Below are 16,874 nucleotides of genomic sequence, written 5' to 3' on the forward strand. Positions count from 1 at the left end.
AAATGGTCAGACAGGCCACTTCCTGTAAAGGAATCTCTCAGGTTTTGACCTGCCATTTGAGTTCTGTTTTACTCACAGACACCATTCAAACAGTTTTAGAAACTTTAGGGTGTTTTCTATCCATATGTAATAAGTATATGCATATTCTAGTTACTGGGTAGGAGTGGTAACCAGATTAAATCGGGTATGTTTTTTATCCAGCCGTGTCAATACTGCCCCCTAGCCCTAACAGGATAAACTAGTAATATCAACCATGTGTAGTTAACTAGTGATTATGTTAAGATTTATAGTTTTTTTATAAGATAAGTTTAATGCTAGCTAGCAACTTACCTTGGCTTCTTGCTGCCCTCGCGTAACAGATAGTCAGCCTGCCATGCAGGCTCCTCGTGGAGTGCAATGTAAGGCAGGTGGTTAGAGTGTTGGACTAGTAACCAGAAGGTTGCAAAAACGAATCCCCCCCCTGAACAAGGCAGTTAACCCCCGTTCCTAGGCCGTCATTGAAAATAAGAATGTGTTCTTAATCTGACTTGCCTAGTTAAATAAAGGTGTAAAAAATATATATTTTTTTAAATTGGCAAATCGGTGGCAAAAAAATACCAATTTACCGATTGTTATGAAAACTTGAAATCGGCCCTAATTAAATCGGCCATTCCGATTAACCTCTCTGGGCTAGGCGGGACGAATTCGTCCCACCTACGCAACAGCCAGTTGAATCCCGTGGCACGATTTTCAAATACCTTAGAAATACTATTACTTCAATTTCTCAAACATATGACTATTTTACAGCATTTTAAAGACAAGACTCTCGTTAATCTAACCACACTGTCCGATTTCAAAAAGGCTTTACAATGAAAGCAAAACATTAGATTATGTCAGCAGAGTACCCAGCCAGAAATAATCAGACACCCATTTTTCAAGCTAGCATATAATGTCACAAAAACCCAAACCACAGCTAAATGCAGCACTAACCTTTGATGATCTTCATCAGATGACAACCCTAGGACATTATGTTATACAATACATGCATGTTTTGTTCAATCAAGTTCATATTTATATCAAAAACCAGCTTTTTACATTAGCATGTGACGTTCAGAACTAGCATAACCCCCGCAAACTTCCGGGGAATTTACTAACAATTTACTAAATTACTCACGATAAACGTTCACAAAAAAGCATAACAATTATTTTAAGAATTATAGATACAGAACTCCTCTATGCACTCGATATGTCCGATTTTAAAATAGCTTTCTGGTGAAAGCACATTTTTCAATATTCTAAGTACATAGCCCAGCCATCACGGGCTAGCTATTTAGACACCCAGCAAGTTTAGCCTTCACCAAAATCAGATTTACTATTACAAAAGTTTGATTACCTTTGTTGTCTTCGTCAGAATGCACTCCCAGGACTGCTACTTCAATAACAAATGTTGGTTTGGTCCAAAATAATCCATCGTTATATCCAAATAGCGGCGTTTTGTTCGTGCGTTCCAGACACTATCCGAAATGGTAAATCAGGGTCGCGAGCATGGCGCAATTCGTGACAATTTTTTTTTACATATTCCATTACCGTACTTCGAAGCATGTCAACCGCTGTTTAAAATCCATTTTTATGCCATTTTTCTCGTAAAAAAGCGATAATATTCCGACCGGGAATCTCCTTTTAGGTAAACAGAGGAAAGAAAACAAAGCTTTCGGTCGACGCGGGCACGAGCTTGAGTCTCACAGTACTGTAACCAGCCACTACCCAAACGCGCTAGTTTGTTTCAGCCAGAGCCTGCAAAGCCACGATTCAGCTTTTTGCCGCCTTCTGAGAGCCCATGGCAGCCGTAGGAAGTGTCACGTAACCGCAGAGATCCTTTGTAATGGATAGAGATGGCAAAGAAGGACAAGAAATGGTCAGACAGGGTACTTCCTGTACAGAATCTTCTCAGGTTTTGACCTGCCATTTGAGTTCTGTTATACTCACAGACACCATTCAAACAGTTTTAGAAACTTTGGAGTGTTTTCTATCCAAAGCCAATAATTATATGCATATTCTAGTTACTGGGCAGGAGTAGTAACCAGATTAAATCGGGTACGTTTTCTATCCAGCCGTGTCAATACTGCCCCCTAGCCCTAACAGGTTAACCTCTCTTGGGTATGTGGGACGTGACCGTCCCACCTGCGGGACACACTATTCAACAGCCAGTGAAATTGCAGGGCGCCAAATTCAAAACGACAAAAATCTTATAATTTAAATTTCTCAAACATACAACTATTATATCCCATTTTAAAGATAACATTCTGGTTAATCCAACCACATTGTCCGATTTCAAAAATGCTTTACGGCAAAAGCATAGCATTAGATTATATTAGCACATCACCTTGACAAGAAAAACCACACAGCCATTTTCCAAGCAAGGAGAGGCGTCACAAAAAACAGAAATACAGCTAAAATTAAGCACTAACCTTTGATGATCTTCTTCAGATGGCACTCATAGGACTTCATGTTACACAATACATGTATGTTTTGCTCGATAAAGTTCATATTTATATCCAAAACCCCCATTTTACATTGGCCCGTAATGTTCAGAAATATTTTTCCTCCAAAAACTTCCGGTGAATGAGCACATCAATTTATAGAAATACTCATCATAAACGTTGAGAAAATATTAAACTGTTATTCAAAGATAAACATCTCCTTAACCTGTTAGGGCTATGGGGCAGTATTGACACGGCCGGATAAAAAACGTACCCGATTTAATCTGGTTACTACTCCTGCCCAGTAACTAGAATATGCATATAATTATTGTCTTTGGATAGAAAACACCCTAAAGTTTCTAAAACTGTTTGAATGGTGTCTGTGAGTATAACAGAACTCATATGGCAGGCAAAAACCTGAGAAGATTCTGAACAGGAAGTGGCCTGTCTGACAAGTTGTTGTTCATCTTTGGTCTTTTTATTGAAGACTGAGGATCTTTGCTGTAACGTGACACTTCCTACGGCTCCCATAGGCTCTCAGAGCCCGGGAAAAAGCTGAATGATATCGATTCAGCCCCATGCTGAAACACATTATCGCGTTTGGATAGTGGCCGATCAGAGTACTCTGAGACTCAGGCTCGTGCACGAGGGCACGAGATGTTTTTATTTTCTCTCTCTTTGTACGTATACACGCTTTCCCGGTCGGAATATTATCGCTTTTTTACGAGAAAAATGGCATAAAAATTTATTTTAAACAGCGGTTGACATGCTTGGAAGTACGGTAATGGAATATTTAGAATTTTTTTGTCACGAAATGCGCCATGCTCGTCACCCTTATTTACCCTTTCGGATAGTGTCTTGAACGCACGAACAAAACGCCGCTATTTGGATATAACAATGGATTATTTGGGACCAAACCATCATTTGTTATTGAAGTAGAAGTCCTGGGAGTGCATTCTGACGAAGAACAGCAAAGGTAATAACATTTTTCTTATAGTAAATCTGACTTTGAGTGCTAAACTTGCTGGGTGTCTAAATAGCTAGCCCTGTGATGCCGGGCTATCTACTGAGAATATTGCAAAATGTGCTTTCACCGAAAAGCTATTTTAAAATTGGACATAGCGAGTGCATAGAGGAGCTCTGTATCTATAATTCTTAAAATAATTCTGTTTTTTGTGAACGTGTATCGTGACTAATTTAGTATATTCACCGGCAGTGTTCGGTGGGAATGCTAGTCACATGCTAGTCACATGCTAATGTAAAAAGCTGGTTTTTGATATAAATATGAACTTGATTGAACAAAACATGCATGTATTGTATAACATAATGTCCTAGGGTTGTCATCTGATGAAGATCATCAAAGGTCAGTGCTGCATTTAGCTGTGGTTTGGGTTTATGTGACATTATATGCTAGCTTGAAAAATGGGTGTCTGATTATTTCTGGCTGGGTACTCTGCTGACATAATCTAATGTTTTACTTTCGTTGTAAAGCCTTTTTGAAATCGGACAGTGTGGTTAGATTAACGAGAGTCTTGTCTTTAAAATGGTGTAAAATAGTCATATGTTTGAAAAATTGAAGTTTTTGCATTTGAGGTATTTGAATATCACGCCACGGGATTACACTGGCTGTTGAGTAGGTGGGACGCTAGCCCATAGAGGTTAATGCAACCGCTGTGACAGATTTGAAAAAAGCTTCACGGGGAAAGCACACTTTGCAATGATCTGAGTACGGTGCTCAGAAAACATCAGGCAATACAGATACCCGCCATTTTCCAAAATATCCGGTGATTTTGCAGAGAGCCTCATGAAAATACAAGTGTTATACATGGAACTTCAGATAAACTTCTCCTTAATACAACCGCTGTGTCAGATTTAGAAAAAGCAATAATCTGAGTACGGCGCTCAGACACAAAAACATGCCAAGAAATATATCCGCCATGTTGGAGTCAACAATAGTCAGAAATAGCATTATAAATATTCACTTACCTTTGATGATCTTCATCAGAATGCACTCCCAGAAATCCCAGGTCCACAATAAATGTTTGTTTTGTTTGATAAAGTCCATCGTTTATGTCCAAATACCACCTTTTTGTTCGCGCCTTCAGTTCACAAATACAAATTCAGGACGCGCAGGTCAGAAACTCAAATTTCCATTACATTTCTTAGAAACATGTCAAACGATGTATAGAATCAATCTTTAGGATGTTTTTATCGTAAATCCGCAATAAAGTTTCAACCGGAGAAATCCTTTGTCTTCAAAAAATGCTATGGAACTGAGGTACCTCTCACGTGAGCGCGCATGCCTGAGGCTGGCAGTGTTCTGACTCCAGTAGCTCTTATTCATCATCACTTTACAGTAGAAGCCTCAAACAAGGTTCTAAAGACTGTTGACATCTAGTGGAAGCCTTAGGAAGTGCAAAATGACCCCACAGACACTGTAGTTTGGATAGGGAATTAATTGAAGTCCAACAGACCACTTCCTGTTTGGATTTTCTCTCAGGTTTTTGCCTGCCATATGAGTTCTGTTATATTCACAGACATCATTCAAACCGTTTTAGAAACTTCAGAGTGTTTTCTATCCAAATCTACTAATAATATGCATGTCTTAGTTTCTGGGAGTGAGTAGCAGGCAGTTTACTCTGGGCACGTCAGTCATCCAAGCTACTCAATACTGCCACCATCCATAAGAAGTTAAGGGCTTGTAAGTAAGCATTTCACGGTAAGGTCTACACTTGTTGTATTCGGCGCATGTGACAAATAAAGTTAGATTTTTTTTATATTTTTTTTCACCTTTATTTAACCAGGTAGGCAAGTTGAGAACAAGTTCTCATTTACAATTGTGACCTGGCCAAGATAAAGCAAAGCAGTTTGACACATACAACAACACAGCGTTACACATGGAGTAAAACAAACATACAGTCAATAATATAGTAGAAAAATAAGTCTATATACAAAGTGAGCAAATGAGGTGATAAGGGAGGTAAAGGCAAAAAAGGCCATGGTGGCGAGGTAAATACAATATAGCAAGTAAAACACTGGAATGGTAGATTTGCAGTGGAAGAAAGTGCAAAGTAGAAATAGAAATAATGGGGTGCAAAGGAGCTAAATAAATAAATAAATACATACAGTAGGGGAAGTGGTAGTTGTTTGGGCTAAATTATAGATGGGCTATGTACAGGTGCAGTAATCTGTGAGCTGCTCTGACAGCTGGTGCTTAAAGCTAGTGAGGGAGATAAGTGTTTCCAGTTTTAGAGATTTTTGTAGTTCGTTCCAATTTTATTGGGCTAGTTGCATGTCTGACATCAATGTGTGCGCAATTACAATGATAATTTAATATGGTACATTTCAGACAGTTTAATATAACATGGACTACTTGTCAACAGTGTGTTTATGGTGTAATGGAATGTTTTGCCTTGTGTGGTAGGCTTTGTGGGTTTTGACACTGTCATAACCAGCCATAATTTTCACAACAGGTCTAAATATGTGTCATGACAGTGTTATGACCATGTTATGTCAGCTGTTATGACGTATTATGACATGGTTTTGACCGTGTCATGGCGCTGGGTGTCAAGGGAAGTGTTACCTAGAATAACAAATAGTAGCCTGGAGGGCTTATTCACAATATGAACTGGTGATCAGGTTATGAAATGACATGACAAATACAGTTTGGTGTCCATATTACCCTACTCCTGCAATTTTAAAGGATATAACTGCTAGTCCTAGATCTATGCTGTTGTTAGGCAAAGTGATTTGCCAATTTGGCATATTCACTTTTATTCCTGTAAGGACACATGTGGAACTGCATTTAAAAGAAAATGTTTTAACCATTTTGAAATGTTGATCCCAATGTCACACATTGAAATCCCATTTACAAAATATTTTATTTTGAACATTGCCAGCAAATTGACCAATGTACAGTTGTGGTGTAGTAGAGGTAGATTTCTTATTTGTTTTTCTGTAATTATTACTATATTGCCATATCATTATTAGACTCAGCTTGCTGTCTTTGTCCAAATTAATTTGAGGGATGAGTGTGCGTCTATAAACAACTTGAGTCCTTGAATCATTCGTATGAAGATGCTTCCGAGAGGGCTCCCCTAATTTAAAATGACAACATCTTGCTTTCATGTGTTCTGTGAAATTATTGAAGAAATTATCTTAACTCTACTTCTTCGGATAGTCTCCTTTTTTTTGGAGACCCACCCCTGCCGTCAGTAACCAGGGGCATCTTTGCTCCCTCCTCTGCTCCAGCCTGTAATGGAAATGTGTAATTAAAGAGTCACATTTATGTTTGGTAATCTCCAGTAGAATTTTTGAAGATTTCCCCACTAATATCCAATCAAAAAGGTTTTCATTTGTGAAGGAAAATCTACATATTTGTAGTAATAGCAATCATATTAAAAATAAGGCCCAGGGGACTTTTGAAGTTACTCTTTGATTTTTTTTTCTCCCCCTTTTCTATTTCTAAAATCACTACATTTTCCCCTTCTCTCCAGTCCAGCTTAGAAAAGAGCATAGAGAGCGCCATCGCTGAAGGGGACTTTGGGAAGGCGGAGGAGATGAGCGACAGACTCGCCACTCGAGAGGTATGTACGGATAAGAGATCTTTGGGGCGCTCCTGCTGTGACAAATTGAACTAATGGATCTGTGGCCATTTCTTCCTGCCAAGACATAGGGGAACAAAAACACACACAGGCACCCGCAATTGAGAAGTCCTGCAGCCCTTTCCCATTGAGTTAATGGAAAGCCCTCCCCCTTAGTTTTGGAGTTCGGCAGTGTCAAAAGCACTTTTGGCTCAGCTTTTTAATGAAGGGCTACATTGCTTTCAAGCCAACTGTTAAAACATTCTCAAGGTGTGAGTTTCATACCTTTGAAGTGCACACGTCCCTAAATGCACTGCCTGCAGTTTCGAAACCACTCGTCTTGGCAGGCATCGGGGATCAAGCGGTTTGAAGCTAATTTAGCAGAAAAAGTTGCCCGCACACCCATAATTGCGCTTAAGAAGACACCGCTACTACTTTTCATAGTTGGCGATTACAGTATGTTCAATTGTCACAACTTGAATTGTATTAAGTGAGAGATGTGATGCTCTTATAGAACCACTGATATTAATGATACTTTTGAAAAACTAGATGATTACTTTGAGGATTACTTTCGAATTCAGAAAGGATGTTTGGGGGGGGGAATCTTTGACACTTCTCTGTTTTCTCAATGACATTTAAATCAGCGTTGAAAAAAGGCGCAAGTTTAAGTTTGTTCCGCCTGAGCGAATCTGACCGCAAGTCAGAGACCATTATGATGACACACCAAATGTGTTTGATGGATTGTGGGAAAAGAACAGGAATAGGCTTTTGTAGGTTGCAGTCGAAGCCAACCGTGTTTATTTTTATTTTACCTTTATTTAACCAGGTAGGCAAGTTGAGAACAAGTTTTCATTTACAATTGCGACCTGGCCAAGATAAAGCAAAGCAGTTCGACACATACAACAACACAGAGTTACACATGGAGTAAAACAAACATACAGTCAATAATACAGTAGAAAAATAAGTCTATATACAATGTGAGCAAATGAGGTGAGATAAGGGAAGTAAAGGCAAAAAAGGCCATGGTGGCAAAGTAAATACAATATAGCAAGTAAAACACTGGAATGGTAGATTTGTAGTGGAAGAAAGTGCAAATTAGAAATAGAAATAATGGGGTGCAAAGGAACAAAATAAATAAATAAATACAGTAGGGGAAGAGGTAGTTGTTTGGGCTAAATTATAGATGGGCTATGTACAGGTGCAGTGATCTGTGAGCTGCTCTGACAGCTGGTGCTTAAAGCTAGTGAGGGAGATAAGTGTTTCCAGTTTCAGAGATTTTTGTAGTTCGTTCCAGTCATTGGCAGCAGAGAACTGGAAGGAGAGATGGCCAAAGGAGGAGTGTGCCTGTTGTCGGCATCCAAAGATTATCCAATTTTAATAAACGCTTGGAGGTAAGGATGACAGCAGTGGTATAGTCTACGGCGATACAGATATCACTTATTATTGATATCTACATAGCGCATTGATGTGAATCACACTGCTGCTCTCTCATTTAGCTATTTGTGCCTTACGGATTGTGGTTGTTGTGGACGGTTGTTCACAAATCTAAATGTGTATTTGAACCCAATAATGGTTGAATTCAAGAAGTTTAAGCTGCCTATCAATCATTGTTTTTGTAACCAACAGACAGCCAGGGAAAATCCGCTCTTGCAACAGCTGTATAGTGTGGATCCCAGCCTATGAATTAAAAGTAGGGCTTTTATTGCTCAATCTAATTGATACTAATAAATAAAATCCATACGCCTAATGGGCACATGCTCAAACTTGCACAAGTTTGATAGACTTAAAGGGTTTTAATCTGTAGTTGCTACATCCATTTTTGGATTTATAAATGTATATATAATAATATGCTACTGTTCAAAAGTTTGGGATCACTTAGAAATGTATCCATTAAAATAACATCAAATTGATCCGAAACACAGTGTAGACATTGTTAATGTTGTAAATGACTATTGTAGTTTAAAACGGCTGATTATTTAATGGAATATCTACAGAGGCCCATTATCAGCAACCATCACTCCTGTGTTCCAATGGCATGTTGTGTTAGCTAATCCAAGTTTATCATTTTAAAAGACGAACTGATCATTAGAAAACCCTTTTGCAATTGTGTTAGCACAGCTGATTAAAGAAGCAATAAAACTGGCCTTCTTTAAACTAGTTGAGTATCTGGAGCATCAGCATTTGTGGGTTTGATTACAGGCTCAAAATGGCCAGAAATAAAGAGCTTTCTTCTGAAACTCAGTCTATTTTTGTTCTGAGGAATGAAGGCTATTCCATGCGAGAAATTGCTAAGAAACTGAAGATCTCGTACAACGCTGTGTACTACTCCCTTCATCATGGTTACTACATGATTCAATATGTGTTATGTCATAGTTTGTCTTCACTATTATTCTACAATGCAGAAAATAGTCAAAATTAAGAAAAACCCTTGAATGAGTGAGTAGGTGTCCAAACGTTTGACTGGTAGTGTATATATCCATTGATTCTTGAAGAATATAACTTATAAATTCCTCATGTGCTTAGTTCAACTGTCACACTCCATGGGAAGCCAAAATATAGGCTTGTTTTACTCCAATGTTTTAAATATTGTAAATGTAAACGAACACTGTATAGCCTCATAACATGGTTAAAACCAACAACAAAAAAATATATAATGGATGGTCAGTCCTTGCGTCTACAGCTCTGTCTATTATTCTGAGAGTAGTTACATTTCTCCAGGCCCATCCCTCAGCTTTTTAACAAAACAGAGGCAGGGCTACCGTTTTGTTAATGTTTCATTTGTGGATTTGCCCTTTAAACAGCTCCATACAGTGAGGGGAAAAAAGTATTTGATCCCCTGCCGATTTTGTACATTTGCCCACTGACAAAGAAATGATCAGTCTATAATTTTAATGGTAGGTTTATTTGAACAGTGAGAGACAGAATAACAACAAAAAATCCAGAAAAACACATGTCAAAAATGTTATAAAATGATTTGCATTTTAATGACCGAAATAAGTATTTGACCCCTCTGCAAAACATGACTTAGTACTTGGTGGCAAAACCCTTGTTTGCAATCAGAGGTCAGACGTTTCTTGTAGTTGGCCACCAGGTTTGCACACATCTCAGGAAGGATTTTGTCCCACTCCTCTTTGCAGATCTTCTCCAAGTCATTAAGGTTTCGAGGCTGACGTTTGGCAACTCGAACCTTCAGCTCCCTCCACAGATTTTCTATGGGATTAAGGTCTGGAGACTGGCTAGGCCACTCCAGGACCTTAATGTGCTTCTTCTTGAGCCACTCCTTTGTTGCCTTGGCCGTGTGTTTTGGGTCATTGTCATGCTGGAATACCCATCCACAACCCATTTTCAATGCCCTGGCTGAGGGAAGGAGGTTCTCACCCAAGATTTGACGGTACATGGCTCAGTCCATCGTCCCTTTGATGCAGTGAAGTTGTCCTGTCCCCTTAGCAGAAAAACACCCCCAAAGCATAATGTTTCCACCTCCATGTTTGACCGTGGGGATGGTGTTCTTGGGGTCATAGGCAGCATTCCTCCTCCAAACACGGCGAGTTGAGTTGATGCCAAAGAGCTCCATTTTGGTCTCATCTGACCACAACACTTTCACCCAGTTGTCCTCTGCCAATGAACATCTGAATGATTCAAACTTCAGACAGGCATGTATATGTGCTTTCTTGAGCAGGGGGACCTTGCGGGCACTGCAGGATTTCAGTCCTTCACGGCGTAGTGTGTTACCAATTGTTTTCTTGTTGACTATGGTCCCAGCTGCCTTGAGATCATTGACAAGATCCTCCCGTGTAGTTCTGGGCTGATTCCTCACCGTTCTCATGATCATTGCAACTCCATGAGGTGAGATGGAGTTGCATGGAGCCCCAGGCCGAGGGAGATTGACAGTTCTTTTGCGTTTCTTCCATTTGCGAATAATCACACCAACTGTTGTCACCTTCTCACCAAGCTGCTTGGCGATGGTCTTGTAGCCCATTCCAGCCTTGTGTAGTTCTACAATCTTGTCCCTGACATCCTTGGAGAGCTCTTTGGTCTTGGCCATGGTGGAGAGTTTGGAATCTGATTGATTGCTTCTGTGGACAGCTGTCTTTTATACAGGTAACAAACTGAGATTAGGAGCACTCCCTTTAGAGTGTGCTCCTAATCTCAGCTCGTTACCTGTATAAAAGACACCTGGGAGCCAGAAATCTTTCTGATTGAGAGGGGGTCAAATACTAATTTCCCTCATTTAAAATGCAAATCAATTTATAACATTTTTGACATGCTTTTTTCTGGATGTGTTGTTGTTATTCTGTCTCTCACTGTTCAAATAAACCTACCATTAAAATTATAGACTGATCATTTCTTTGTCAGTGGGCAAACGTACAAAATCAGCAGGGGATCAAATACTTTTTCCCCTCACTGTATTATCAAGATATCAAAGTGTCACCAACAAAGAGGTAAACCATAGGCCTATAGCAAATGCAGCATATGGCATACATTTTTCACATGTAAATAGCACTTTTCAGTAGTGCTCAAAGCATGCCATTTCATGAGCGCATCATTTATTTTTCAACTTGAATCAATGACCCCAATCAGTCCTCCATGAAAACAAAATCATAAACAACAGTGTAGGGCTGGCTAATAAGTCCTTATATTTAGGATCATGCTCAGGTAAAACAATTTGGCTAATTTATACTTCCATATTTACAAGTCCTATTCTTGAAGATCAAGGGGTATAACATTGATTGGAATGACTAGATTTCTGTTAACTTTGGTTTTTAATGTAAAGATATAATTTAATCTTGTTATTTATTATATGTAGTCGAAAGCGATGGGTAAGAAGAAGCCTACATAACCAACCCATAAAGTAAAATTTAACATCATATATGGCCAGCTATGTAAACTTTAACATTGATTTATCCTGCAATAGATGTTGTTCAATTGGTAACATTTCTGTCTTCTAATGCCTCTTAAGGGGAAAGTAATCTAAAAATAACGGAATGTAATCAGATTACGTTACTGAGTTTGGGTAATTCAAAAGTTACGTTACTGATTACAATTTTGGATTACATTTAGAAAGTAACCTACCCAACCCTGATCATTACAGCATACACTTTTCAGTCTGTCAGCCATGTACAGTGTCTTCAGAAAGTATTCATATCCCTTGACTTACTCCACATTTTGTTGTGTTACAGCCAGAATTCAAAATGCATGATTTAAATATTTGAAACATGTGTTTTCACTTTGTCATTATGGGGTATTGTGTGTAGATGGGTAAATAAAAAATGAAATGCAAAAATATGTAATTCACATAAGCATTCACACTGAGCAATTTCAGCTGTGAGTCTTTCTGGGTAAATTTCTAAGCTCTCCACACTTGGATTGTGCAACATTTTCCCATTTATTATTTTCAAAATTCTTCAATCTCTGTCAAATTGGTTGTTGATCATTCCTAGACAACCATTTTCAGGTCTTGCCATAGATTTTCAAGTAGATTTAATTCAAAACTGTAACTCGGCCACTCAGGACATTCATTGTCTTCTTGGTAAGCAACTCCAGTGTAGATTTGGCCTTGTGTTTTAGGTTATTGTCCTGCTGAAAGGTGAATTCATCTCCCAGTGTTTGGCGGAAAGCAGACTGATCCAGGATTTTGCCTGTGCTTAGCTCCTTTCTGTTTCTTTTTTTTATCCTGAAAAACTCCCCAGTCCTTAACGATTACAAGTAGTGATGCACCGATATGACATTTTTGGGCCGATATCCGATATTTTCCTTGCCCCGCCCAAAAAACGATACTGATAACCGATATAAAAAATTGTGTGTCCTTTTTAAGCATTCTAGTACAGTTAAATAGTTAACACACACATGGACGTAGCAGTCTAAGGCACTGCATTTCCGTGCAAAAGGCGTCACTGCAGTCTCTGGTTCGAATCCAGGCTATATCGCATCCGGCCGTGATTGGGACTCCCATAGGGCGGCGCACAATTGGCCCAGCGTCGTCCAGGTTTGGCCGGGGTAGGCCGTCATTGTAAATAAGAATTTGTTCATAACTGTCTTGCCTAGTTAAATAAAGGTTACACACACCACACTGACCAAAAAGTTATTTTGTTGGCATTTATGTATGTCCCCATTACAAGTGAAACATAATCAAAACCTATTTCTTTCACTTACTTGCTGTGTTTCGTTTTTCATTTGTTCAGTCGTTTCGTTCTCAACAGGGATTTCATCATACATGTCAAGCAGTGACGTTTCAGCTCTGTCTGTCCGTGGCCTCTTCTGTCATGGGTCCTCTTCGTCGGTGCGCACTGTCACTGTGTCCGTTTCCATTTTGTCCAGCTGTGTATGTAACATTTCTCGTAAACCCTGTTTCTTGTCTGCATCGAAGTAACGGTCCTTGTACATAGCATCGAGCATGGTAGCGACACAGTAAAGAGAATGCCACCGAATCGCTTGTTCACAGCCTGAGTCGGCAGTTTTGTTGAGCAGGCATTTCAACGCCATGACAGAGGGTATCGTGTCTGCTACAGGCGGAGTTGACGAGCTTATTTGTCGTGTCAGTTGTTCGAATGGAGCTTGCTAGTGTGTTCATGTTTCAAACATGTTCTCAAATGCCATTGAAATGGTAGCAGCGGTATGACAACCAGCACATTCATGAGCATGAAATATGACTTTCCTCAGTACAAAATCCTCAACAACCCACTGTGCTGTCAGCATGCTCATGGGGCTGATGTCGCTGGTCCAAATGTCAGTCGTGAAGGCTAATAGCAGTGATGCTATTACTGTGTAACTCCAGTAGGGCAACATCTGAAAAATAGCACACTTGGTAGTGTGTACCGGTGCTCGACCAGTCGGCGAAAGCCAACATCACCCACGACGGAGAACGGTTGATTGTCATGGGCAATGAATTCCATTATCTTGGCATTAATGGATTTCGCCTTCCGAGTTGTCTCGCTGAAATGTTCTTACTCTTTCAAATGCCTGCTCAACTTGTTGACTGCTCGATCCACACAGCAGACGTTGTGGGCTAGGTTAGGAATGCTGTGTTGCACGCGTAGCACCAAATTTTACGTGTCGTCATTACGTCAACTACCTACGTTATATAGGTATGCACGTCAGCTTTGACATCGATTTTGCACATCAGCGTTAACCTCTTGGGGCTAGGTGGGACGCGGCCCGGTGCCCCATCAACAGCACGTGCATCTCAAGAGGACGGCAAATTTGAATCAAATAAATGTCAAAATTCAAATTTTAAAAACAACTATTTTTTAAAAAAAAGTGTATTTAGAGTATTAGATTAAAGATACAAATGATGCACTAACCTTTACAATCCCCATTACAAGACTCTCCTAGAATTTTATTTTGGAAAAGAAGGCTTTTTTATTACAATTAAAAACATATTAAATAAAAACAAACCTTTTAAATCGACTTTTGATTTTCACTAAAAAATTAAAAAAAATTGGTAAAATATTATATTGTCATTTAAAGAATTATAGATTTACATCTCTTGAACTCAATCAACTTGCCAGATTTAAAAATAACCTTACTGGGAAATCACACTTTGCAATAATCTGAGCACTGCGCCCAGAAAAATACGCGTTGCGATACAGACTAGACGTCATGTTGGGGAGATCTAAAATCGAAAATACTATGTAAATAATCCATTACCTTTGATTCTCTTCATCAGATGTCACTTCCAGGTATCACAGGTCCATAACGAATGTAGTTTTGTTCAAAAAAGCTCATCATTTATGTCCAAAAATCTCCGTCTCGTTAGCACATGATGTAAGCCAGCCGGACTTCTCGTCATGAACGAGGGGAAAAAATATATTTCCGTTCGTTCAAACATGTCAAACGTTGTATAGCATAAATCATTAGGGCCTTTTTTAACCAGAACATGAATAATATTCAAGGTGGACGAATGCATACTCTTTTATAATGTATTGGAACGAGGGTACCCAACATGAACTCGCGCGCCAGGTGTCTAATGGGACATCATCGTTCCATGGCTCTTGTTCGGTCAGATCTCCCTCCAGAAGACTCAAAACACTTTGTAAAGGCTGGTGACATCTAGTGGAAGCAATAGGAAGTGCCAAAATATTCCTAAGCCCCTGTGTTTTTCAATGGGATAGGTTTAAAGTCAATACAACACATCAGGTATCCACTTCCTGTCAGAAAATGTCTCAGGGTTTTGCCTGCCAAATGAGTTCTGTTATACTCACAGACACCATTCAAACAGTTTTAGAAACTTTAGAGTGTTTTCTATCCATATATAATAAGTATATGCATATTCTAGTTACTGGGTAGGATTAGTAACCAGATTAAATCGGGTACATTTTTTTTATCCAGACGTGCAAATGCTGCCCCCTAGACCCAACAGGTTAAACTAGACATTGGGCCGATGTCAATGTTGGCATTTTTAGCTAATATCATCCGATTCCGATATCTTCATCGATATATCGTGCATCCCTAATTACAAGCATACCCATAACATGATGCAACCACCACTATGCTTCAGTAATGTGTTGTATTGGATTTTCCCCATACATAATGCTGTATTCAGGACAAAAAGTTAATTGCTACGTTTTTTGCAGTATTACTTTAGTGCCTTGTCATAAACAGGATGTTTTGGAAGATTTTTTATTATGTACAGGCTTCCTCCTTTTCACTCTGTCAATAAGGTTAGTATTATGGAGTATTTACAATGTTGTTGATCCATCCTTAGTTTTTTCCCCATCTCCCATTATTTCATAAAGGTGAAATAAAAAAATAGCCATTGAACTCTGTAACTGTTTTAAAGTCACCATTGGCCTCAGGGTGAAATCCCTGAGCAGTTTCCTTCCTCCCCAGCAGCTGAGTTAGGAAGGAAGCCTGTATCTTTGTAGTGACTGGGTGTACTGATACACCATCCAACGTGTAATTAATAACTTCACCATGCTAAAAGGGATATTCAATGTCTGTTTATTGATATTTTTACCCATCTACCAATAGGTACCCTTCTTGGTGAGGCATTGAAAAACCTACCTGGTCTTTTGGTTGAATCTGTGTTTGAAATTCACTGCTCGAATGAGGGACCTTACAATTATCTGTATGTGTTGGGTACATAGATGAGGTAGTCATTCAAAAAATCTTGTTAAACACTATTATTGCACACCGAGTGAGTTCATGCAACTTATTATTATTACTCCTGAAGTTATTTAGGCTTGCCATAAAAGGGGTTGAATACTTTTCTTTCTTTTTTTTATTAATTTGTAAACATTTTGAAAACATAATTCCACTGACATTATGGGGTATCATGTGTAGGCCAGTGACAAAGGAAAAATCTAAATTGAATCCGTTTTCAATTCCGTCTGTAACACAACAACATGTGGGAAAAGTAAAGGGGTGTGAATATTTGCTGAAGGCACTGTACCTAAACCTTCGTTCAGCTAAACATATGAACTTCAACAAAAGTTAGGCCATGCACGCAAATCGTTATGCTCTTTGTACTCGTAACATTAACCTGGTTGTCTATTAAAAATGTTGAAGGGGGACACGCACAGTAAAGGATTTGATTTTACATGCAAGCAGACGGTTTGTTGAAGGCTGATTCTTGTACCCAGCATAATATAAAAATGGACTATAAAATACGATAATGCAAGTGGCCAAAGGAAAAATTGAATGGCTTGCTTTGTGGATGACAAAGTGGCACCTGTAGTTCCAGAAAGCCTCTTAGAGCACTAGTGGATTTGGGTAGACTTAGCGGAGGTTCTTCGCCTATCTGTCACCTCCCTTGTGGCTTGCCAGGAACATGAAGGATGGGCATGACAGCAGTCTGGCAGCCATAGCTCACTCTGTAGCTGTGTTTACCTCA

General features: G+C 39.2%; 1 protein-coding gene across 1 annotated transcript in view; it reads left to right on the top strand.

Annotated features, from left to right (window-relative positions):
• The window catches only part of fam204a (family with sequence similarity 204 member A), a 44,517-nt gene that overhangs the window by 11,782 nt on the left and 15,861 nt on the right, over positions 1 to 16,874 (top strand). The window contains exon 5 of the mRNA XM_014154255.2: positions 6,956 to 7,045. Within this exon, the coding sequence (XP_014009730.1) occupies positions 6,956 to 7,045 (90 nt within the window). The remainder of the gene's footprint in view (positions 1 to 6,955; positions 7,046 to 16,874) is intronic.

This window comes from Salmo salar, chromosome ssa18 (assembly GCF_905237065.1).
Source record: "Salmo salar chromosome ssa18, Ssal_v3.1, whole genome shotgun sequence".
NCBI lineage: Eukaryota > Metazoa > Chordata > Actinopteri > Salmoniformes > Salmonidae > Salmo > Salmo salar.